This window comes from Pipra filicauda, unplaced genomic scaffold, assembly GCF_003945595.2.
Source record: "Pipra filicauda isolate LSUMZ 115617 unplaced genomic scaffold, ASM394559v2 scaffold85_size2586006_pilon, whole genome shotgun sequence".
NCBI lineage: Eukaryota > Metazoa > Chordata > Aves > Passeriformes > Pipridae > Pipra > Pipra filicauda.
Genome location: NW_024105042.1, coordinates 1,494,263 through 1,512,633, shown reverse-complemented (window position 1 = coordinate 1,512,633; position 18,371 = coordinate 1,494,263). Strand labels below are relative to the sequence as shown.

Sequence of the window (18,371 nt, the reverse complement as noted above, 5' to 3'; positions counted from 1 at the left end):
TTGCTGGGACTGAGGAGACTCCAGAGAGTTCCATAAGACAGAGGGAGTCTGATTGGCCTGCATGACAGAAACTAGAGGCCTTGCACTGAGGTCGATCAGTCCCTCTGGAGGGATTGCCTTATATCTGAAGGGTGAGATCAAGCCCTTTTATATCTTGTAGCTTTTTTTTTTCTGTTTTCTGAGAGTTGATGAAAGGAAGTAATTTTCCACATCTGCTTAATGAATGCAGGGTCCAATACAGTGAATGGATCTTTGCTTAAGTTGACCAGCAACCTTAGAGTTCTGAAAGCAAATAGAAAACTTCTACTTAGAGATTTTGACCAATTGTCAGGAACCTCTTTCTTCAAGCACAAGCACTTCACAGCAGATTGTGTATTTCCCCTGACTTTCTGCTTGTTGTTAAGACAGGGTACAGGGCTTGTATTGAGTGCTGCCACTGACACAGCGATCTGAATCACTTTGGTTTCTTGCAGGGACATCTTTGAGAGAGTCATACACCTGAGCTTGGCACCAAAGAAGATGAAATTCTTCTTCAAACGCTACCTGGATTATGAAAAGAAATTTGGTACAGCAGAAAGTGTCCTGGCTGTTAAAAGAGCAGCACTTGAGTATGTGGAGACCAAGAGTTCCCTTACTGATACCTAAATATGGTGCAAGTAAAAGCAGAGAGACTTGACTCTCCATGCAGTGTGGGAACTGAGAGTGTGGAGTTCTGCTGTGACTGTCCATGGACAGTGAATTTCTGGAGAGTGTTGGTCTATGACCAAACCAGCCTGGAAAGAACAAACAGTGAAATGAAATGATATGGTAAAGGTTTGCAGCTTTGTCCAGATGTTACAAATAATCCTACTCTGTTGATGACACATTTTTAAATACAGACTGTTTTATATTCCAAAGACATATCAGCCATACCTGTTCTACTTTCTGGGGGAGATAGTGCAGTTATGGTGCACTGATTTTAAATACAACAATGTCTTATAAATTGATTTCTCTCACTGTCAAGATAGCAGAGAAGATTCTTGCCTTTTGGATGAATTAACACTTCAAAAGATCTATCTCAGGTGCCTTTGTGCTCCTAGGAATTGTCAGAGCAGCACAGGATTGTGGCGTAGTTGAAGTTTGAAGGGATTTCTGGAGATATCTGGTTCAAGCTCTTCCTCAAAGCAGGGGTCAGCTAGGCTAGGTTGCTCAGGTCCACATCCTGTTTGGTTTTGATTTCCCCAAAAATGGAGACTCACAACCTCTCTGAGCAATCATCTGTTGTAACAAGCTGCCAGAGATTGATGACAGAAAAAATTGTGATTTTCAGTAGTCATTGTCTCTTAAAAGAAATCACTGAAGTCAAAGAAAAAAGCGGGGGTTTTGTGCTGAAAAAAAGTCATCCCAATCTAACCTTCTGCTTGGAAAAAGCCAGGTGTCTTGCTTACTTACATAGGCTCTGTCACTGATGTCAGTGCCTTATGGTCCATATCCTTATGATTCTGTTCTTGTAACTCTCCACTAAGATGTGGATGTGATCATCCACGTTTTACAGAGGAAAAGCTCAAGGCAAGGGGAGAAGCAGAGTATGCAAACAGGTGTGATTACCCAGCAGAGACACTAGTGAGTGGGTGCCCAGCTTTAAAATACCAAACTTGAGGAGTCTTACTCATTGTAGGTGCCTTGAACTCACAACCAGAGCTCTGCGGGACCCAGCTCTTCCTCTGTGAATGCCCAGTGTTGGCAAGGCTGAATGAGTCAGCATTTATTTCATTCCCAAATCCGTTGGGATCCAGAAACAAGTAATTTCACTTCTTGCTCCTAGAGAGTGCAGGGTACTATATTCAGATTTTGCTTAATGCTCTTGTAGTGGAGGAAGCTGATTGCAACATCCAGTAGCAACTGCTGCTTTTTTTTAAAGAACACAGCTTCAATGATGGTGGGTGTTTCTTTTGGTTTAATTAGTTGCATAATAGAACACATAAATAAGCGTTGCAATAGAAACCAAGATCCCTTTGAGGTATTGTTTCTTCTTCATTAGTGGAACTATTATAGTCTCTACAGTGGGCAGGGAAAGACCTGTATGTAATTCTCTGTACTGGAGGAGCCTGGTTTGAGCCCATCTTGCTGCTGGGAAGTGTGCTCTACCTGGCAGCCTGTAGGCTGCTCTGCAATGGGTTGTTGTCAGTCTTTGGAGGAAAAGCAGAGGGTGTGAGCTTACAGCCTGTGTGATCTGGCACACCAGGAAGACAGGTGGCTTAATCTCCCTCTTGGCTTTTCAGTGAGAATCCTAGCCTGGCTGCTTGTTCCAGTGTGTAAAGTCATGTGGGTTAATGTTCCTCACCTCAGCATTGTCACTGGGGGAAGATGAGTGACACGAACAGCAGGGGTATTCATGAGGGTGCTGATGAGGGGCCATGAGGGGCAGAAGCCCAAGGTTGCCTCAGTGGGGGCCATGCTTAGGGTGGCAGAGGAGAGAAAAAACAAATCTCCACAATTGCAAACAATTATTTCTGAGTGTGGTGGCTTGCTTCCTCACTGTCGGCTCTCCACTCAAACATGCCTCTCCAACAAGAGGGAGGGAAAACGGACAAGGTGGACAAGCCTCTAGCCCATCTCAGCACAAGGATTTAATGCAGAAGAGAAGGGAGGTAAACAGAGCAAAAGATGGTTTGTGCTAATGGTTTATTCTTAGGATAAAAATCAATTCTCAAGCATTACGTGTCTTGCTCCTTCAAAGGAGGAAAGGGAAAGAGAAGGAACCAGAGTGGAGGTGGTTCAAAGGAACAACTAGGACTATCAAGGAGAAAGGCAAGGGAAATAAAGGAAGTAAGAAGAACACTGCTTTGTTCCAGCAAGTTACCTTGTGTCTGCTGGCTGTGTGGGGGTGGTGTGCATGTCTGCATGTTCGCACTCGAGGACCAGTGAGAAGAAATGCAAATGAATTCTCTTTCATCTCAAGTTAATGCAATTTCATTTAACTCCCATCTGATCATTTCTGCAGATTAGCTGATGATGAGGCTGGGAGCCAAGCCTTCCCACAAATGCAAAGCAAATCTGTAGAGAAGCTGAACAGGGATCCTGCCATGCCTCACCCATTAAGTGGTTGTTCCAGCCTCTTTATGTCAGGGAATACCCTCCAGCTGTTTCTTGCAAGGCACCATACTTGTAAAAAAGTTTCTAAATAATTTTCTCTCCTTTGCTGCAATTGTGTATCCTGATGTACAAGATTTGTGCTACTCACTGCAAGAATAACTAAAAAGCTGTGTTACTAACTTGTAATATGTGGTAATACTTGAAAACATCCTAGGATGATCTGGATAGGAGAGGATCTGAATCTTTAATAGAAAGAAAAAATAAGTTCCCAGTTCTTCAGTTCAAAGAGAATGTTAAATTATGCCTTTTGTGCCACCCTGGAAAAAAACCAACTCAGAAGGCAATGAAAAATAACTCTCATTTAATAATTTATTTCAAATCTTCTTGTATGTAAGCCCCTCTGAGTTCTGTGAGTTTGAGCAGTTTTTTGAACAACTTAAGGCTTTTTGGTAGATGGTACAGTGTAAAAGGAAGTTGTACCTAAAATGAAACAGTACAACTAGGAAAAACAAATTTCACTGTCCTGCCAGCTCTTGAAACAGTGTTGTGTACATAGGGCTGACCCTTGGGAGAAGAGGGACTGTGCAATGCCAGAAGAGCAGCCTTGAAGCCATAGTCACACTGTCATGGTGAGGGCAGTAATTTTACACCCTTCTGGTTTTGCTTTCTCAGAGTATGGCCAAGTCCATAAAAGAGACCTTCTGTTCACAGGGACCATTTAAGGCAGTGGAAAGAGTTTTAGAAAATTCAGTGGTAGAAGGGTAGGGAGAGGGCTGCTTCCCCATCCTGTTCTTTCCCTCGTTGTTCCAGGGCTGCAGTCCCAGTGCAGCAGATGGGGGTATGCAATGTGCTTTTTTAGCTGGCAGCTTTCTCATCGCCCTTCCCCTCCAAGAAAGATGCTCCATTAATACAACTAACTAACTACAGTTAGGTAGTATATACACTATATATATGTTTATATATACATATGTAAAACTAATTCTGGTTGAGGTCATCCTGCAACTTGCAACCCGAAAAAAGACAACTTATCCGATGGTTGGATGAGAAATTCAATGAGCTGCAGACAGTGGTGTGGCTCACTGTAGTGATTCCTCTCAGCCTCCACCTCACCACCTTGCCCAAAAACTATTCTGCTGATGGCCTCCCCCAGGTTTATAAAATGGGGATGACCATTTGGGCTCATTGGCAATTGTTAGGCACTTCAGTAAGAACAAAGGGAGGTTGGTGTCCTACCCAAATTTCAACTTAATAATTACAGAGTGCCTTTCTGAATACCAGGAATATTGGTGATTCCTCCTGCCTTAGTCTTTCAGTTATTTGGTGTGTGGCTATATTACTGATCCGTTCCTTCCGAGATGATATTGCATCCCCCTTTCCACAGGAATTTACTGTTTCCTTCTTTTCCCTGTACTGTAAAGTCTGTAAACTGCTCTGGGCCTGCCTGTGTAACAGGCATTGCACAACTGCGGTAAGAAGATACCAATGTCAATAAAACAAGTAGATGTGCGGGATGGCTGGGGCTAACTCTGCCACGGGGGAGACAAGTGGGACTGGAGGAGTCACAGTGAGAAATGTTGTGCCCATCTCTCACTCCTGAAGGCTTCTGCTGCAGCATCAGATGGGATGCACTGGCAGCCTGGAGGTAGGGGCTGCACCTTCTCTTTGCTCACCCGTGTCTCTGGGAGCAGCAGTGAGACTGTTCTCTGAGGGAGGGGTTCCCCAGTTCAGTGTGTTGCTTTCTACTCTCTGCCTTGAGGCTGTTGGTCCCTGTTTGCCTTCTGAGAGAAGTAATCCTGCCGGGAGGAATGTTCCCAGTGAATCCCTCACTGTGCAATGGTATGGAAGGCCTGCCAGGCAGTCTGGGGAACCGCTGCCATCACCCATCTGTCTTAGGAAGCCAAAAAGAGGAGTTCATGGCCTTCTGGGGTTGGCCCATTCCCTTCCACTCCTTTGGCCCATTTGTGGAGCCGGCTGTAGAGGGGGAAGCCCTTGTTCTCCCGGTAGATGTAGACACCTGTGATGGCATTCCACTGGGGGCTCGGCTGGACGCCCTCCACTGGGAACTCCTGCACCAGCTCCTTTTCCTCCTTGTCCAGTGCCACGAAGCCAAAGAAGTGCTTCACATTCTTGGCTGCCAGGATCTTGGAGTGGACCTCGGCTGTACGTCGGAAGAGCTTGTCCTCATTGGAGCGGTACTGGGCCCAGTAAGCCTCCTGCCGGTAGCTCAGTGGCGAGCAGCAGTGCTTCAGGCACTTGGTGAGGAAAACCAGGACTGCAACGATGCCAATGAGCAGCCAGCCAAAGAGCTGAGAGAGAAGAGAGAGGCTGCGTTAGGACATGGCAAGGTGGTCTTACCCACTCCATGTGGCTTTTCCCCTGGCGTGCCTACCTGGGACTCGTATCTCAGCCTCCGTGTCACCTCGTCCCTGAACTTGGTGAGGTTTGCCGGTACATCTCTGCAGGGGAACCTGGCCAGCACCTCAGCCCCGTACTCAGGTGGAAACTTGTCCAGGGAGGATGGCTTGACAAACTCACTGAGGGCACAGATGAAAGCTTCCCCTCTCAGCAGTGAAATGACCGACCAGGTGACGGGTGCCACAGCTGCCCGGCCCATGATGGAGCCAAAGAGGAGGAAGGTGGCAGCAGCAGAGAAGTTCTTGACACCACGCTTGTGGCACTCGGCCACCAGGTTCCAGGTGTGGTTGTTCCAGATGATGCCAATGAGGAAGAGGGCCAGGGCTGGGACACCAATGGCAGCCAGCCCATAGATGTAGTTGCGGGCAGGGGAGCAGGGGCAGTGGAAGGCAACAACCGAGAAGAGCTCCTCGCTCCCCACTGTGCCCAGGGCCACCAAACCATTGAAGATCATCACGTCTTTGCTCTTGAAGAACAAGGAGAGGAAGCGGAAGTTCTCAGCGATGAGGGCGGCCATCTCGTCCCGGGGGTGAGAGGAGGTGTGTGCTGCTGTGGGGGGCTGTGCTGGCTCACCTCCCAGCACCGAGGAACACTCCAGTGAGAGGTAGAAAGGCCTTGTGCCAGCTGACGTGCAAGGCGGTGTTCCAGGAGCAAGACACCCTCACTGATGTCCCCTCCCCCTACCTGGTGTCCGAGCCTCTGGAGTTGATTGCTGATACCAGAGATACTTCAAAAGGGGCTGAAAAGGGATTCAGCCTAAGCAATATATGAAACTTCTGACACTTTAGTTTCCCACTAAGCTCTCCAAAAGCATTGCTACAGCAAAGGTTACAGGTGGGACATCTGTTTCTGTCCCTGTCATTTGCATGGTCGTCGTCTTTCCATCTCTTTGGTTTTAGTCACCTCCCACAGAGGCAATTATTGTCAGCGTCGCTGCCAGACTCTTGATGATCTCCCAAACCTACAATGAAGGAGGACACCATGTTACTGGGAAAACTGGTCCAGAGCACTGGCACTAGGATGTGTCCCCAGCCCTGCCACTGACTCACACTAGCCCAGCTGCATGCGGCACGTGAGTGCTGGTGCCGCACTGCCTTGAAGGTGCCATGTGTGGCTTTTGCCTCCCTCTTTAGACCTGATGACTTAATTAATAGGCAAAGGTATATGAGGGAGGCAGCAAGGGGTGCTGTGAGACAGCCCAGCAGGTTTGGGTGCAGAGAGGTGTGGTATGGGAGGCCAAGGCAGGAGCAGCCTCCACTGAGAGGGATGAGGGGATGCTTAGGGGCTGTTGCTGCCAGCTTTTCTGGAAAAAGAGCTTATCTTGATGACCCGGGACACAAACACCAAATGCCGATAGAGCTGAGACAGCAATTACGTAGGAGTTTTTGCAAGGATTAGGTGTGGCAGGATGATCTTCCCCTCTCCCACAGCTGGCTGACATAATCGTACTCCCTTGTCCTGGCCTGCAGTCCCAGCTCAGAGTCAAAACTGCTGCCCTTAAACTGAGCTCCTGAGTTGAGCACCTCAGTGGCAGATGCGCTTCACTGCCCTTTGCCTTTGTAGCTTCCCCCAGCACAACACTGGTTATATCCCACTGACTGGGCTGCAGGCACTCAGGACCAAGGGTATGTGCCCTGATTTTTTTGAAGCATAAGGAAATAATTGGGGAATGTATCCATGCTCTCTGCAGTGATGTCCATCCCTCCAGCCCACTTGCAAGATAGATTTAATTAAGTTCTTAGTTGACTTTCTGTCTGCACCCTATCCCCACAGGGTTTCATCTCAGGAAGCCTCAAGCACCTTGCTAGCTGTGGGAACCCTCACCCATGTGATGAAACCTGCTGGCCTTAGGGGAACTGCTGTCACCAGGGTTTGCTGGAGACAGGAAGGACCTGGGCACCCCACTAACCGTCTCTGGCAGATTGCAGTGCTGGCAGCACTGGCACACATCCGAGGCTCCCAGGGAGCCTGACCCACAGCAAGGCTGCCCTGAAATCTGTCCCAGTGCTAGCATCTCCCAGTTGGTATGCACGGAGCAAGGCTTCCCTGGGCCAGCCCCAAGTGCAGGGACAAGACTTCAGGGACATCCATGCAGAAGAGACAAAGGCACCTTAATCCTTATGATCTCTTGTACAAGGCTTTCTCATACACTGTGCTTTACATCACTGTGCCACAGTTCATCTGCTGCCCTGACAAATCCTGGTTTACCCCCTTCTACCATGGGGCAGCGGAGGGGAATGGGGGCAGAAATTTGGCCTCTGTTTTGTCTAACCCGTGGCAAATCCTTTAAAATCACACTGAGTTCAACTGCAAACAGCCCTTAACGTCTTCCTGCAGCTTCCCAGTTTTCCATTTACAAAACTCCCTCTGCAAAGGAGACAGACCAGCTGAAAACTGCCACCACTTGGTGGGGAGCCAGGCCTCCATCTCCAGCTGCCGCACTTGGCGGAACACCACGTTTGCAGCTAGATGCTAAACCCACAAACTTGTTGTAGTTCAAGCCCCTGTTATCAGTTACCCGCAAACTACCCTGAAAAACACAGACCTGTGACCTTCCTGACAGAGCTTGGCAAACAGCAAGGCAAAAATCAGAGGAGCTGGCAAAGGAAAGTATGTCGTTTGGGGTGGGGTGGGGGATTACTCTGCCTCTGCTTGGTAGTTATGGTCTGGGAAGAGGGTTGGGTAGGAGGGGAGGGGAAAAGTTGTTTGCAGCAGATAATTTTTTAGCAGCCTCTGTTAAAGTCTTTCCCCAAAACATACGAAAACGAGAAAAAATTAAGTCACTTACTTGAAAGGTTGTTGAAACCAGTTCTGGAGCCTTCTCAGCCCCTCACGTGGTTTTTGCTCGGGCTCTGGCTGTGGTGGGTTCCCAGCAGCGCACGGGGCTGTGCAGAAGGGGGGATGCAGCTGAGGCCGGCCTGATGGGTGAAATGAACTCTGGCGAAAGCAGCCTTAAGAGTTTGTTAAGGCTTCCTTATTTAGTTTGAAACGTGCCCTCCGCTTTTGGCTTTTGGGAGGAGGGAGGAAGTTGTTCTTGGGTGGGGCAAAGAGCGGCGCTTGGATTCTGCTGCGTGCAAGGCTGAGGTTGTGCCTTTAAAATGAAAAAAAAAAAAGGAAATGAAAAGCAGAGAATGAGTCACTGGAAAAAGCTGATCGCCCCTTTTCAGACCCGTGATGCAGCTGTGCAATGGCTGGCCGGGATGGCCTCGAGTTTTCCTGGAGAACGGGAGCATTGAGGTGCCTTGCTGGGGTGCAAAGGGGAAATGGTGGTTCCCCCCAGCCTGGGCAGTGGATGCAGCCCCCATGGCCCCCAGGGGATGCAGTCATGCTGGTGGGAGCCACCCTAAGCAGGCAGGGGGAATCCCGTGGTCCCATGAGAAGGGGCAGGAACTACTGCTTTAGTACATGGGAGCTGGCTGAGACAGCAGGGAAGGCACCTACCTGGCTGGGTTTTCAAGAGAACCATGAACCTGCCATCACGCTCTGTGGGGTGGCCAAGTTTTGCTTCCCAGTACCCAGGACTGAGCAGTGGGGCTGCTGCAGCGGGCTGGGGGCTGAACAGGGCTGGGGGCCACGTGTGCAGGGCTGGGCACAGCCTGCTGTCTGGCAAGCACGGTGCATTCCTGCCCGGCGCAGCTTTTTTGTTCGCTGCTTCCTCTGCTTGAGCGATGCCTGTGAGGCAGCCAAGGACACCTCACTTTCTCCTTGCGTTGCTCCCTCCTCTCTGCCATCTGTCCCTCAGCTCCAGCTTCTGCCCAGCCTTTTGCAGAGGCTGGAGGCCCCCGTTTTCCTTCCCCAGCCTCCTTGTCATCTTGTCCCCAGGGTTAAACTCTGCCCTCCCCAGAGAATGTCTTCAGCACAGGCAAATCTTCAGCAACACCCACGTTCCCCTCTGCCTGGAGCAAATCTAGGCTCAGCCCAGCATTGGCAGTTCAGCCAATGGGATTTTGGACCGAGTCCTCCTTCCTGCCCTCAGATCTGGGGTCCTCAAGCGGGTTTTTGCAGCTCCCAGTTGTTTGGGTGTGGTGCACCCCCTTGGCACTCCCACACCTCCGTGCTTGCCTGGAGCTGGCTCCCTGGCTTGATGGGGACCCTGGGGCTTGCTCCACACTCAGGGCACTGCTGCTAAACAGGCTCAGCACCAGGACCACAGCCCAGCTGAAGTCCTGGGGGCCATGTCAGGTTCCCCAGGGACTCCTTCCAAAGGCAATGAACAACATCCCCAAAATCCAGCACAGAGAGGACAGCCTGCCTGGTCTGTGAGGACTCTCTGCAACTGCTGAAGCTGCTGCATGGGGGCAGAGCTCTAATCCTAAAAATCTGAATTAAAAGTCCAAAAGCTTCCCTTTGCAAATACATGCTTTTTATTTTGGTACCTTAATGGCTCTGCCATGGAGCCTGCCATCCCTCCGTGCTCCTCACCATCTTGGGGACTCAGCACGCCTTTCTCAGTGAGCCACGAACAGCACTGAACTGCAAAAAATAGGAGTGGAAACCGCCTTTATCTTTTAATCTCCTTTCCTATGTAAATCAGGTTTTGTGCCTATTAATTTCAGTGCAGGTGTCTTAATTAAAGTTTGGGGTGTGAAGATTAATGACGAAACTGTGTCACGCTCCTTTCTCCTGGGAGTTAGCCAGATTCAGCCTGCCCTTGACTATGGGCTTGCTCAGGCACTCTCACAGCAGCCAGGAGAATTTCCTCGTCATTTTGGTCCTTTGTTCTCCTCTCCCCACAGCCACTGTGGAGTTACACATCGATAATTAAGGTTTATGCAAACCTCAGTTACCAGCCAGCCATAATAAGTCATTTGAACAAGAATACCACAGCAGAAATTTCAAGGGGATGATCATCCTGAGTGCAATCACACAGCACCTTCAGGATGGACAAGGGATTAGACCCAGCCAGCACGGGTTTAGGAGGGGCAGGTCCTGTCTGACCAACCTGATCTCTTTTTACGATCAGGTGACCCACCTGGTGGATGAGGGGAAGGCTGTGGATGTGGTCTATCTAGACTTCAGCAAGGCCTTTGACACTGTCTCCCATAATATACTCCTGGAAAAGCTGGTAGCCCATGGCTTGGACAAGTGTACCCTCTCCTGGATTAGGAGCTGGCTGGAGGGTCGGGCCCAGAGAGTGCTGGTGAATGGAGCTGCATCCAGCTGGCAGCCGGTCACCAGTGGTGTTCCCCAGGGGTCTGTGTTGGGTCCAGTCCTGTTTAATATCTTTATTGATGATTTAGATGAGGGGATTGAGTCCATCATCAGCAAATTTGCTGATGACACCAAACTGGGAGGGAGTGTCGACCTGCTGGAAGGCAGGAGGGCTCTGCAGAGGGATCTGGATAGACTTGAGAGATGGGCTGATTCCAATGGGATGAAGTTCAATAAAGCCAAGTGCCGGGTCCTGCACTTTGGCCACAACAACCCCCTGCAGCGCTACAGGCTGGGCACAGAGTGGCTGGAAAGCAGCCAGGCAGAAAGGGACCTGGGGGTACTAATTGACAGGAAGCTCAACATGAGCCAACAGTGTGCCCAGGTGGCCAAGAAGGCCAATGGGATCTTGTCCTGTATCAAAAATAGCGTGGCCAGCAGGAGCAGGGAAGTGATCCTTCCCCTGTACTCTGCGTTGGTGAGGCCACACCTTGAGTATTGTGTTCAGTTCTGGGCCCCTCAGTTCAGAAAGGATATTGAGGTGCTGGAGCGGGTCCAGAGAAGAGCAACAAGGCTGGTGAAGGGACTGGAGCATAAGTCCTATGGGGAGAGGCTGAGGGAGCTGGGGTTGTTTAGCCTGGAGAAGAGGAGGCTCAGAGGTGACCTCATCACCGTCTATAACTACCTGAAGGGAAGTTCTAGCCAGGTGGGGGTTGGTCTCTTCTCTCGGGCACTCAGCAATAGGACAAGGGGGCACGGGCTTAAGCTCCGCCAGGGGAAATTTAAGTTGGATATCAGGAGAAAATTCTTTACAGAGAGAGTAATCAGGCATTGGAATGGGCTGCCCAGAGAGGTGGTGGATTCACCATCCCTGGAGATTTTTAAACGCAGATTGGACGTGGCACTGAGTGCCATGATCTAGTAAATGGACTGGATTTGGACCAAGGGTTGGACTCGATGATCTCGGAGGTCTTTTCCAACCCAATCGATTCTATGATTCTATGATTCTATGATTTTAGAAGGGACGCAGCAGAGGTAAAACTCATCCCTCAAAAGGGGTTTTCCTTCTGCATACTGGCAATAAAATCAGGGCCACTGGGAAACGCTCTTCTGGGCTGAAATTTCCATAGTCATCTCAAGGGCCTGCATCCCATCATCCCCAGTTTCTGTGGAAATGGGCAGCCACCTTGTATTGTGTAGGTTTGGCAATACCTTCTGACTTCTCCTCTGAGCAAAACACCCCAACTCGCACACCCCCAGCAGCTCGGGCTTGGCCTGGGGCCCTCACAGCCCTTTTCATCGCATCAAAGTAAAGAAACACCAACAGCTTTTGTAAACAGCTTTTATAAATCCTGTGTCTGAGCACACAGAGCTTGAACAGTAAGCCTTAATTATTTATTTGGCTCCTTAAACAAACACCCAGGTGGTTTTTAACAACAGTCTTTGTGTCAAGGAAGAATCCAGGAAAAATTACAAGAACAACCGTCCTAAGGCAGATTTGTGGCAGGATCTTGGCCTGGCCCACTCCCTTCCCCCCCTCCCTCCCGCTGCTGAATGATAACTGTTCTCCTTGTCTAGACATTTCCTTCAAGGACCATCTCTGTGGACTCCTTGTTGAATAGTCCCTATGACACTAATCATGCTGTTCCTGTCACATGTAGTGGCATATGGGATATTCCTTCACTAGCTCATTGCTTGGGTCAAATTTATTTTAAAGCCTTTCTTGCCCTGGAAGCTGTGTGTCTGTGGGGATGTAGTATGTGGAAGAATGTGCAGAATGGGAAGACTTTTAGGGTTTCGTGACTTGGCAGGAGAAAGGGACACCCCCAGCTTTTTTCTCCACCAGGAGATTTTTAATACTGCCTAAACCCACATGCTCTTCTCAGTGCCAAGCACATCATAATAGAGAGGAAGTTTTGCACATCTGGTCGTGTCTCTCTTGGCAACCACCACAACACCAACCTGGTGCTTGGTGGTGTGGGACACACGGCACATCTGACTACCACATTGCACCCTTCAGCATCCCCAGGGCTCATCCATCATGACCTTGCATAGTTGTCCTGCTTGGCACAAAACTCATTGCCTGAATTACCAATGCTTGTAGGATTGGATGTGAGAGGAGATGGGATGGCACCAGCACCATCGAGGCTTTGGGTGCCTGTTCCCCTGCAGCTGCTGTGGTGCTGGCCCTTGCTTCTGCCTGGCTTGAATGCCCTGTCTATCCCCTCTGCAACCCATCTCCCAGAAGTGCAATCTGCCTCTACATAGCCCTGCACCCCCTCACACCAAGCTGTAGTAGGCAGCTGTCTCCCTTCGGGGTGTTGAGGGGTGCACGGGGGGCTGCCCTTCTCCTGCCCAGCCATTTCCACTGGGGAGGGCAGGTGGGTGAAGGTGTAATGGGGGTTTGCATCTGTGCCAGCTCTTCAGGGCCATGTTCATGGTGCCCCGGTCAGTGATGCCCAAGAGCTTCTTGGAAGCTTCCCCAGCATCCTCAGAGGTTTTCCTGGGCAGGTGGCAGCGAGCAGCCACCAGGTCCGTGCTCATGCCCTCAAAGAACTGCTGGATGCAGATCTTGGCAAAGCTCCTGGCATGCTCGGCACACGTCTCGTCGAACAGCTTGCGCTCGATGTCGATGTAGTGGGACCAGTATCTGCTCTTCAGGAAGGCGGCCTGGCTGAAGCAGGGCCGAAGGGATCTGACCAAGAAAGCCAGCGTGGTCATCAGCAGCACAAAGCACCAGCCCAGGGCCTGCAGGGATGAGGGGGAACCAGACCCATCAGAGATAGGCAGAGCACATGCCCGGCACTTCCCACCAGCCAGCAGGAGCCCCGGGCTGTGAACAAATCTGGCTCCCCTTTGGGCCGTTTGACATTTGGCTGTGTTTACACTGCAAGCTGGATGAGGAGACCCTACGTACCACATCAGTGCATCTACGCTGAAATTTTGTTCAGTGCACCCACATAGGCAGCACCTCTCGCTTCTCACCTCGTAGAGCATCAGCAGGCAGTGACCAAAAATAACACCAGGCTGAATCCTGTGTGCAGCCCTTGGCCCTGCCTCCGATACGACCGCACCTCACTTGGGTCTAGGACAGTCTGTGTCCTCTGACTTGCAGTATCGTTCCAGATACTCTGTGTTTATGCAGCTGTCTAACTCTTTTTCCAAGCTGTTGGACTCAGTAACATCTACTGTGAGCGAGCAGCAGTGACAGCTCCCCTGTTAATGGGGTCTGACAGGAAGGGTGAGATGAGGGCACAGCCAGGACCAGTCTGTCTTGTTCACCATCAGTCTTGGCTCAGGCTGCTGCCAGGCTGTGCAGGCAGAGCTTGTGGGGGTGAACCCCCCTGTAAATGCATCCCCCTAAAAGAGCACCTGAGACGGGAGTGTTTAGGTGGGACCTCTTGTTTTGTAGCTCCCAATGTTTCCCAGCAGCTGGTAATTGGGGTCTACCCAAGAAAATCTGCTTTGTGTCTTTGGAGAAGTCCCTGTGGCTCCATTTCTCTTAAATGGGATAACAACCCCTGTCTGCTCTAAAGAAATTAGGCAAAAGAGCTGCTTTTAAACAGGAATACATGACTGACAGGTAGGTCAGACCATCCAGCATGGCCAGAAGCAGAGGGCTTGAGGGGAATTAAACACAGGACAAGCAGTTAGTGGCACATCTTCATTTGTGGTTCCCTGGGATGGTTAATAAACACACACTGGCTATTCCCATGCAAGTGGCAGAGGCAAGTGGCATAGATGGTTATCAGCCTGTTGCTTTCACATGTTATAATAAGAAGCAAGAGCAACTGCAGGCAATGGAAAAGCCTGCCAGCTACTGAGTAACATCCACATCAGACCCTTCTGAACTTGCTCTGAATAAATCCCTGGATATGGTTTGGCTGTGTGTCACTGCTCTGCAGCCCCAGGCTGCCCAGGCAGGAGAGGGTACCAAATTATAAGGACAACCTACAGCTACAGCCTCTGCACCACACTGGAGGCATAACTCTGCAGAGCTAAGTCTGAACACCTTGTACCCCTGCAAAATCACCAGTCTCTCCTTCTGCGGTTTGATTTGAACAAGGAGATTCCATCAAGGGAAACTAAGGCTGGCAGTGCCTAACCCCAAACCACCAGTGAGGGCACTGCCACAATGCCTCTTACCTGTGAGATGCAGCGCAGGTACCTGACGGCCACTTCATTGGCAATGAGCTCCTGTCCATTGTAGATCTCCTTGCAGGGGATTTGGGCAAGGACCCGCTGTATCTCCCCTTGGGAGAGGAGGGGGTGGCTGGCATTGCCCAGGGTCTCCACAGGCACAGAGGTGCAGAAGGCACAGGTGATGCACTTGCCATCCAGCAGTGTCACCGAGACCCAGACGGCGGGGGCGATCATGGCCCGCTGTGCCATGGAGCAGAACATGTAGCGCAGGACAGCCGGGTCCTTCCCTCGCTGGCCCTGCGGCCGCCTCCACTCCTCTGCCAGCATGGAGATGTTGTTGTTCAGCACAAAGCCCAGCAGGAACAGGATGAATGGGGGCACCAGGAGGATGCCCAGCCCATAGACCATGTTGTAGTGTGGCAGGCAGGGGCAGTTGAAATCAAAGGCTGAGTACATCTGGGTGCTGGCAAGGGCCATGATCCCGCAGATGCCGTTCATGAAGGACTCCTGGTTGGACTGGAAGAACTGAAAGATCATTCGAAACTTGTCCATCTTGCCTTGATTCCTCTTCCCACTGAGGTCTAATCTGTGACCTCAGTTTACTTCATTCTTTCAGATTTCCTCTTCAAAGATGGGCATCACCAAGTCTCTGTGCAGTTCACTGTTTCATTCATGCACTCTTACAGCCCTAATACTTAAAAATAATTTTTTCTGATGATTTTGCTGCTTGCAAAAGTTCAGAATTTGTTTCCTCCTGCTCTTCTTTGGATCTATGGGACCTGTTTTTTTTCTGGTTTGCAAAACCTGAGTTTTTTCTTCCCCACATCCCCATTTCTGCAGTCTCCCAGCTACCAGTCCCCTTGGCTGGAGGGTGCAAATGTTACCCTGGCTGTGTCCTCTCCAAAGCACTCTGTGCCCCGGGTACATGTAGAATTGGTTGATTGGCCTCTGTGAACCTGTTTGCAAATGCAGGAGGTGGGTGCTCCTCCCAGGACTGAAAGGAACACTCCACGTCTGCAGTGCTGACACACACGGAAAAGTGAGATGCTAGAACTTCCCCCCTCCCTCCATGCCTGCATTGCCTCAGCAACATCTAATGCAAGCACCTCACAGATTTTCCAACCCCCTCTTCTGTACCTGCTTCACTGGGAAATACCTCTTCTGTTTTATTCCACAGAGTGAAGGGAAAAGGAAAAGCAGAGGAAGGAGATTTAAAGCTCCTGATGCTCTGTGTCTGTATTGCCGAGGTCTGTTAGTGGCTCCTTTCCATCTTGCAAACATCCACATTTCAGGCAGACACTTGTAGCTCCCTGTTTTTGACAGTCCTGTGCCCCCAGGGCTTGCTAAAATATCCTTCAAACCCTGGCTGAAATAGTCTGGAAACACCCAGAGTCACATAGTGCTTGTCCTGGCTTTGGGAGTGGAGAAAAAAGGGCATAGAAAGGAGAGAGGGCTGCAGGTGGATCCTGCTGAAAGCATCTGAGCCCTGGGTGCCTTTGCCTTCTCAGGAGATGCTCCCTGCCCAGTAGGGCTCTGAGATTCATGTTTTTCCCTCAGATTTCTTCTTTTCAACTACTTTCAATGATCATTTCTGAAGGGTCTGACTGCACTTTGCTCTGAATGGCAGTGATGGAGGCTGAATGATTTTCTCGCAGTTATCTCTTGTGGGTATAACCCCAACCCCTTGATGAATCCTGGATGTGCAGGAACTGGGAACACAACAAGGATGTGCAAATCCTGCCAGTGACTGCTCTGGCCCAAGGGCAGCTGCTATTCCCCAAAGGAATATGTTTCCCTCCATGTTTCCTAGAGGTACCAGATCACCTGTAGGCATGGACTGTGCAGAACCCTTCCTGCCCATCAGGTCAGCAGATAGCAGGAGCCCTGGAGGCTGAGGATGCAGTGGAGCTCCTGTTCCTCTAAAGATCACTTGAATCCTTCTGGGAAGGGCAGACCAAGGGCAACCTGAGACAGCAATGTGCATCCATTCAGCAGGAGAGGCTGGGATTTGGCTATGTGCCTTGGCTCAAGGCTAAGGTGTCTAAGGACATGTTTCCCATGCCACCAGTGCATAGTGTAGTGAAAACTTGTTGCTGTCAACTCTGCAGACCCGGGGGCACACTTGCCAACATAGATCTGACCAGACAGACTCCTCCCCAGCTTGCCAGAACTGAGGCAAACACTAATGACATGTGATTGCTTGTAGTTAGGCCAGGCTAAGCTCCTATAGCACAAATCCAAAAGAAATGGATGGTGTTGGTAGTGTTCTCCTGCATCTCTATTCCCAGTTCACAAAGCAGCCTTGGTGTACTAGATTGCTCCCTAAAGCTGGCCAAAAGATGGGGGATTACAGGGACTGCGAGTGGCCGTAAACCAGATAGTTGCAGGCAGTCCAGGCACCAACTGTGCTGTTGACATGAGTATCAAGATACATCTGACTGGACACTAGCATGGCTGCATTGGTGGCTGTGGGGCGTGTCACCAAGGAAGGCAAGCTGTACAAAGGCGGGTGGCACACGGGAGAAGTTTTCCCCGAAGTTTTGCAGTTTGTCAGTACAGAGGTAGGAAGCCAAACCAGGTGTTTTGACCATTAGTCAGCGCTGAAGTTTCTGATGTCTCCCCCACAACAGCCCTGGGGCTCAGCTGATGAAGCTGAATTTACCCCACAATGACACCACAGAGGTGAGCACAAAGCACGTGGGTAATACCTGAGCAGTCTTAGCTTTGCCTGCTGTGCAGAGGTTAATTGCATGATCCCCATCAAATGGGAAGAGATTTTGCTGCATGAATACAGATGAGGCTTATTGTATTGCTAGCTAAGAGCTCAGGCTGGCTTCCCTATTCACCTGGTGAGTGGGTTTTTGAAGGGCAGTTTGCATCAAAGCATGTGTGAATCAACCTTGTAAAAAGCAGAGAGCTTTTTGATCTCCAGGAAGACTCTGCCTTTCATTAAATATGAATGAAGGGTCTGAGTCTGCTTGGTGTGCAGCACTAGCAGTTTTCACTGAAGCCAGCAATAGGTCAGTGGGAATCAATAAAGAGCCCATAGAAGCCAATGCCTGGGTCTCTCTTTCCACGTTGCCTTGTTAGGGAGGACTTTGTTTCCATGAGTTTCCCAACAGCAAGTTCACTCCAACTGATTTGCAAGAGGAGTCAGAGCTGATGCTTCCTTCCACAACCCTAACCTGCTTGTGCTTTGGAAACCAGGTCCTGGAAGAGAGGGTACATGCCCAAGTCCTTCCTCCCTTGGGGTCCTGCACCTGGATGCCAAGACAGAGTCCAAGCTGTGAAGTTGAGGAGGGCTTTGCATGTCCCAGTCAGTGTGGGATATGGAGAGGAGGGGCATGAAAGCAATAACAATTGCCCTCAGGAGAGTTTGGAAAGTGACTGGGGAAATGTCTTTGCAGTCAGCCCTGCTGTTTCACAGGCTCTTGGCAGATGAGGATCCCTGAGGGCGTCAGACATATCTGTAGGTCAGGCACCAGAACAGCCCAGAGAGACAGAGCTGCTAAAGTTTGTGAACAGCCCTCTCTGCCCCAACTTCCACAGGAGGGCACACACTCTTTGTGTGGCTTGTGGGAAGGGAC

The 18,371-nt window shown here is 50.2% G+C and overlaps 3 protein-coding genes across 5 annotated transcripts in view; 1 reads left to right on the top strand and 2 right to left on the bottom strand.

The window, feature by feature from the left end:
- PDCD11 (programmed cell death 11) overlaps positions 1-3,261 on the top strand; it is a 28,815-nt gene extending 25,554 nt beyond the window's left edge. For all 3 annotated transcript variants that reach the window (XM_027738714.2, XM_027738715.2, XM_027738713.2), the window contains exon 36: positions 474-3,261. In XM_027738714.2, the coding sequence (XP_027594515.1) occupies positions 474-645 (172 nt within the window). In that variant the 3' untranslated portion in view covers positions 646-3,261. The remainder of the gene's footprint in view (positions 1-473) is intronic.
- A 1,415-nt stretch (positions 3,262-4,676) lies between these two features.
- Positions 4,677-6,048, bottom strand: CALHM2 (calcium homeostasis modulator family member 2). Its single transcript, XM_027738717.2, has 2 exons — positions 5,465-6,048; positions 4,677-5,381 (listed from the first exon to the last, which is right to left on the bottom strand). Exons 1-2 carry the CDS (start codon positions 6,005-6,007, stop codon positions 4,965-4,967), a joined length of 960 nt encoding a protein of 319 aa, XP_027594518.1. The 5' UTR covers positions 6,008-6,048; the 3' UTR covers positions 4,677-4,964.
- A 6,873-nt stretch (positions 6,049-12,921) lies between these two features.
- CALHM1 (calcium homeostasis modulator 1) lies at positions 12,922-15,336 on the bottom strand. The gene is made up of 2 exons (XM_027738602.2): positions 14,788-15,336; positions 12,922-13,389 (listed from the first exon to the last, which is right to left on the bottom strand). Exons 1-2 carry the CDS (start codon positions 15,334-15,336, stop codon positions 12,922-12,924), a joined length of 1,017 nt encoding a protein of 338 aa, XP_027594403.1.
- Between the last annotated feature and the right edge of the window lie 3,035 nt (positions 15,337-18,371).